Raw genomic sequence first — 5,764 nt, forward strand, 5'->3', positions numbered from 1 at the left:
TGCGATCATCTCCGCCAGCTTCTCGAAGAACTCTCGCATGTTCCCCTCCAGCCCTCCGCCAGCCCCCACGTCCTCAAGGCACTTGCTCTTCATCCGCAGCACCTCCCCCTGCTGCTTCCCTCCCAGCCTTTCCCACGGCAGCTCCCCCAGGTACAGCCGCAGCAGCGTCCACAGCAGTGCCTCCACGTCGTCTCGCTTGCTCAGCGGCTCCTTCTTGTGCACCGTCGTCGCCATGTAGGCCGGAGTCCCTTCCGCTGCCTGCACGTCCTCCTCAGCGCGTCCCTCCCCCCCTCCTCTCCCTTCGCTCTCCTCCTACCTGTGCCTGCAACCTTCGCCTCCCCGCGAGGTCCACCAGCGCCTCAGCTGTACCGAAGTCGATGAGGTGAAGCTGATTCTCCAGTCCCTCGCCTCCAAGTACGAGGTTCTCGGGCTTATCAAGTCACTCGCTCCTCCTCCTCCTCCTCCTCCTCTCACCTTGATGTCTCGGTGCACGTACATGGCCGCATGCAGCTCCTCCAGCAGCCCCAGCCCCTGGTAGGCCAGCAGCAGCACCTGCCTCGCCGGCATTCTCTTCGACGCGGGGAGCAGCGAGAGCATGTTGGGGCCCTGCAGGGCCTCAAAGGGGGAGGAGGCGAGGAGAGCGATACCAGCATGCCCGTGACGAGGATGTAGCACCGGTCCTCATGGCAGCCATAGGCCAGCGGCTCTTGCAGGAAGAGTCTGGGGCTCGACCCCTTGAGCTTTGATAGCACGTAATACTCAGTGGTGACCTAGTGAGGGTGAGGAGCAGGAGCAAGGGAAGGCGAGCACCTGGTAGCTCGTCTTCGGCCTCCTCTCTTGCACTTTGATCGCAACCCTCCTCCCACTCGCCTTCCCCTTGTTGCATCGCCCAGTGTAGATGAACGCTTGTGCGCCATGGCTCAGAAACTGAGGGGGAGCCGCATCAGGAGCAGGTATTGCAGAGCCACAAGAGACTGACTGACTGAACTTCAAACTCATGGCTGTTGATCCGCAGCACCTTGATCATGTGCATTATCCAGTCTTGGAAGCTCAACAGCATCTTCACTCACCTCCCCAGCCCTCAACGGGTCGTTGACCTGATCTCATCAGATCTCTGACCTCGCACAAGTAGACACATACCTGCTTCCCCGTCGCCCGGTCCCCTGCTCCCTCCCCTCCTCTTCCTCTTCGACAGCCTCTGACATCTGCTCCATCTCCCTCCCCTCCCTCCCCTCCTCTTCCTCTTCCTCTGCTCTCTCTCCCCGCATTTTCTGCTCTGCTTCGCTTTCCCACCATTCTCACCTTCGTAACTGAGGCAGGCTCGGATCAGGCCCAAACCTCCATGGCGTCGGAGGCCTTGGCGAGGAGCGGTGAAGCGAAGCGGCGAGGGGACGGCCTGCATGCAGCTCAAAGGTGAGAGAGGGGAGCGAACATGGCAGAAGAAGCTGCAGCGACATGCTCTGACGCCGGTGCGCCATGTCCTCGCATGCCTCTGCTCCTGGCTCGCAGGTACCCCGAGGCTCTCCAAGAGTTTGCTGAGGCCCTCCGCGTCCTCGATCAGGTGACCCCCAGCAGCTTGCGCTCACATGACTGACCCTGTCATGCCCTGAGCTAGTTCGAGGCCAACACTCCCGAAATGCAGGAGGAGGAGGAAAGGAAGGTAGGGATTATGCGCACGTTCCTCCTTCAGAACAAAGCTTCGTGCTACCATCGAATGAAGAGGTGTCGATCAGATGTCTCCTCCCTCCACCTTGATCATATACCACAGACATCAAGATGCCATCACAGCCTGCACTTCAGCCCTAGAAGAGGATCCTTGTTGCGATCAAGCGATGCTGCTTCGAGCTCGATGTCACCTTGAGACCTCAGACTGGGCGGCAGCTTACAGGTGCATGAGTGGCAGGCAGGAAGCAGCTGACGCATCGTAGAGACTTCAGTGCTGTACTGGATGCGAAGCCCAACATGCAAGAGGCGAGAGAGAAGATCTCGTGGATCAACACTCACTACCCGGGTGAGTTTCATGCCCTACCTGACCCTCGCTTACGCTCAGCAGCTGTGGTGAGGAGGGCGAGAGATCGACGATCCTCCTCGGAGAATCGATTTGCTGTTTCATTCCGCATTGTTTTTCACTTCGTCCTATCCGTCGCCTGGCTGTCCTCGGCCCTCATGCTCGCTCTCCATGCCTCAGGTATCCCTCAGGTCTTAAGCTTGTCTGAGCCCGCGAAGACTATGTCGGCGACCTCTCGCGAGGATATTTGGCGATTATCACGGCGATCTCGCTGGTGAGCGAAGAGGTTGAGATGAGAGAAGGTGACGAGGGACGCAGGTGGCGGCTTTGCTGGACCCAGTCTACGTTCTTCTCTTCACCCCCTCCACGTCACTCCGATCGCAAACAACTGAGTTTGCTGCCGTCGCAGTGTCAAGAGCTTGCACATTAGGTCTTCCGAACTCCTCTTCTTCACTTTGTTTCCCCTTGCGATCGATTTCCTCCCCTCCTCGCTCTTTGCCCATGAGGTCATACGCCTTGTTCTGACTAGCTCGGGTAGCCATCTGGAATATTTTGGTGCCTGAGCTGCACGATGGCGATTCGCTGCATCGCCACGTCACCAGCAGGGATCGCTTTCTGTGCAACGGACTGGCTGTGAGCTCCGTCATGGAGGCGCTTCTGCTTCATCCCCTTGCTGTATCCGCAGCCTCCCGTTCCCTCCTCCCTGTCTGAACTCCCAGCAGCTCATCGAGCAGTTCGTTGAAGTTCCTCAAGACCCCAAGAGAGTCTGCGCGAGGCTCCGCCTGCTCGCCTTAGCCTGCCGCTTGTTCGCCGAGTACGCGGTAGAAACCTCCCAGCTCTCGTCCGCCTAAGCTGACCGTCGGATCGTTTCCTCAGGTTGTGTGGATGTGCCACGTATACGAGAGGGCGTATGGGGACGTGAAGGTATTGGCTCCTCTCCTCTCTAACCCTCCCCTTCCCTCCTCACCTCCCTCTTTCCTTCGGACCTTCCCTCCCTCCCTCTCCCCTCCTCCCTCCGCTGCTGCCTTCCTCCCCTCCCTCCTCCCTACCTGCATTCCCTGCCCTCTGCTGCTCCCTCTCCCTTCCTCTCTCCCCATCCCTCATCTTCCTCTGCTGCACTCTCCCTCCCCTCCTGTCCTTCCTGCCTCTGCTTTCTCATTGCTTACCTGCGTTGGTTCCATGCAGATATTCGCTGCGTGGGAGGCGCAGCATGTGAACGTGCTTCAGCTCAGTCTGGTGCTTTACCCTGTGGTCGCTACTTTCTTTTTCCATCGTCACCTCAACGAGCTCGAGAGCCTTGCGAGGTCGAGGAGGCGAGCACACAGCAAGTCAAGATGAGATGCTTAGCTCAGACCGACCTTGTTGTATATTGATGAGACCAACTAATGTAGCAACGTAAAAGAATAGAGTCAAAGCAAGCATCTTCCTCATCGGAAGCCTCGCTGTATCATGCGGTAAGCTACTCGCCCTGCCCTGCCAGACTCTGACACGGGAAAGCTTCTTCCATTCCCTGCTTCAGAGGGTATCATATGAGGGGCACTCATCCCCAGAGACCGATAGCCGGGAGCTCCTCCCCAATTTGTAGCCGACAGCATCCAACCGGAAGGCAGGTTGGTATGGCCGAGCACGTAGCTGTCCTTACTGAAGCTTCCAAGGGACGATGGTTCCCCGAAGTTTGATGTTGAGTTGTTTCCCTGTCATCCAAGATGAGAGAAGAGAGATACTAACCGCTATCTCTCATTCCTCTCTTCCCACCGTATCTCATCTCCCCCTCCCCTCCCCCTCCCCCTCCCCCTCCCTCTCCCTCTCCCTCTCCCTCTCCCTCTCCCTCTCCCTCTCCCTCTCCCTCTCCCTCTCCCTCTCCCTCTCCCTCTCCCTCTCCCTCTCCCTCTCCCTCTCCCTCATCTCCTCTTTTGACTTACAAACATTCCCGCGTTCGCTTGTTCCGCCCATTGCGACCCCAGCAAATCCACCATTGCGAACATGCCTAGGCGCTCTAAAAGCGGAATCGGGACCCTCATCCCCACTCGGTGTTCACCGGCCCCGTCACAAGCGTCACAAGCACTGGCCGGCCCGGGCAGCCCGGTCACAACCGTGAGCCTGTGAAAGTTCAGCGGCCCGGGCCGCGACCCGGAGTCCGACCGACTGGGTGCGGCCGGGCCCGGCACCTGCAGTGATGACGGAGCACAAGTCAGTTTTTTAGACTTGTCCTGTGCCAAAGTTGAATGCCGTCTGAGACATTGTAACTGACAAGACAGACAAACCGTAAGACTGGCAGTTTTTGCTCAAGACCGAGTTTAATGCACACGAAACAAAAGGACGTAAGGGTCGTCTTGGTTTTGATTTACAGGAGAGTTTTGCCTGACACAGTGAACGGTTCCTGCGTTATGTGCACAGGCCGACATTCTCATTCCTGGGATCTGCAGTACGGTATACTATCCGATGATCAGTGATAGCTGAGTTAGTGACTCGCGCAAACAGACGCCGGGAGCACCGTACTCGTGACTTCAGTGTACTGTGCCAAAGTCACGCAGATGTCACATCGACCTTAGTTGTAACAAGACAGTTCTTGCTCAACTTGTCACAAGACCGAGCAGATATCACATCGACCTTAGTTGTAACAAGACAGTTTTTGCTCAAGACCGAGTTTAATGCACACAAAACCAGAATTGAGGAGCACATGAGAGATAGACTGTATGCTAGGATGTGAAACCCAAGCATCCAGACATGAGAGGACCTTAGCAAGACGGCTAGGAAAGCCCCCCTCTTCGTCCCACACGCTACATCGTCCGCCTTGCCACGTAAGTCGTCTTGGTTTACAGGAGAGTTTTTGTTAACTCGGCGCTATCTGACTGGCACGGCTGGCATACGTTCCATCCTCCCCCCGAGTTTCTGAAATAGTACGTTACATCGGACGTCAGAAAGTCACACAAACAAGAATGTCAGCAGATCCAAGTCAAGATACGATGATACAACGTCAAGTTCACAGTCATGCTGAGTGGGCAATAACCATTCAAGGATTCAATGATTGTCCATTCTGAAGAAGATTTTCATGCAGGGCTATTAGATGTGCAGTAAGGAGACTCGAAGGGAGATGCATAGCGAGCGGATGCAATGAAGAGAGATAGAGTAAAGATAAGAGTGTCTGAGTTTAGCTTGTTCCTGCTTTGTTTTGCTTGAGGCACTTTTTACCTTCTGCCAGTAAATCCATTATCTGAGAAGAGAGAAAATAAAAGAGAAGACGAGAGAAGTTTGCTCGCCAGCATTTGAAGACCAAAAGATAAATTTTTGAACCGTAAAGAACTTGTGACCAGAGATTGCTGCCGCGAGATTGGAACATCCGTTTCAAGGCATCTGAAGATAATTTGCAGTTGTACCTTGTTCGCCGAGCCGGCTCCTTGTCGGCGGCTGCCCTTTCTCCGTCCGCGGCCGCCCGCTTTGTGGCGGCAGCGGACGTCTCGACTGACAGTGGTCAGTCGGCTGCCTCCGGGTATCGCGTCTAAGGGATTTTCTTCCTCCTGCATGCTCCTGCTGCTTGTTGCTTGATTGCCTGACCCTTAGGCTGCATGTCTGCGCGGCTTCGCGCTTGGGCTGGCGGTGCCGCGTCTGGGTGCCAGCAGTGCTGGTTCTCTTCGGGCTTGTGTTTTGTGTGTGTTTGTGCAGCTTCTCGCTGTGCGCTGTGTGCCTGGAGGTTCAGCTTGTTCCTGCTTTGTTTTGCTTGAGGCACTTTTTACCTTCTGCCAGTAAGCCTAAATT

At 56.0% G+C, this 5,764-nt stretch overlaps 2 protein-coding genes across 2 annotated transcripts in view; one reads left to right on the forward strand and one right to left on the reverse strand.

The window, feature by feature from the left end:
* Positions 1–999, reverse strand: part of GUITHDRAFT_149378 (hypothetical protein) — a gene marked incomplete at both ends in the record, with an annotated part of 1,208 nt that extends 209 nt beyond the window's left edge. The window contains 5 exons of the mRNA XM_005818248.1: positions 103–258; positions 317–430; positions 475–606; positions 648–770; positions 811–999. Coding sequence (XP_005818305.1) covers positions 103–258; positions 317–430; positions 475–606; positions 648–770; positions 811–999 — 714 coding nt within the window. The remainder of the gene's footprint in view (positions 1–102; positions 259–316; positions 431–474; positions 607–647; positions 771–810) is intronic.
* A 343-nt stretch (positions 1,000–1,342) lies between these two features.
* Positions 1,343–3,424, forward strand: GUITHDRAFT_166914 (hypothetical protein; the record flags this gene model as incomplete). The annotated part of the gene is made up of 12 exons (XM_005818249.1): positions 1,343–1,413; positions 1,510–1,561; positions 1,616–1,722; positions 1,769–1,888; positions 1,929–2,011; positions 2,054–2,188; positions 2,227–2,282; positions 2,327–2,438; positions 2,547–2,683; positions 2,731–2,829; positions 2,885–2,932; positions 3,194–3,424. 12 exons carry the CDS (start codon positions 1,343–1,345, stop codon positions 3,344–3,346), a joined length of 1,173 nt encoding a protein of 390 aa, XP_005818306.1. The 3' UTR covers positions 3,347–3,424.
* Positions 3,425–5,764: the final 2,340 nt, after the last annotated feature.

Source organism: Guillardia theta (genome assembly GCF_000315625.1).
Source record: "Guillardia theta CCMP2712 unplaced genomic scaffold GUITHscaffold_341, whole genome shotgun sequence".
NCBI lineage: Eukaryota > Cryptophyceae > Pyrenomonadales > Geminigeraceae > Guillardia > Guillardia theta.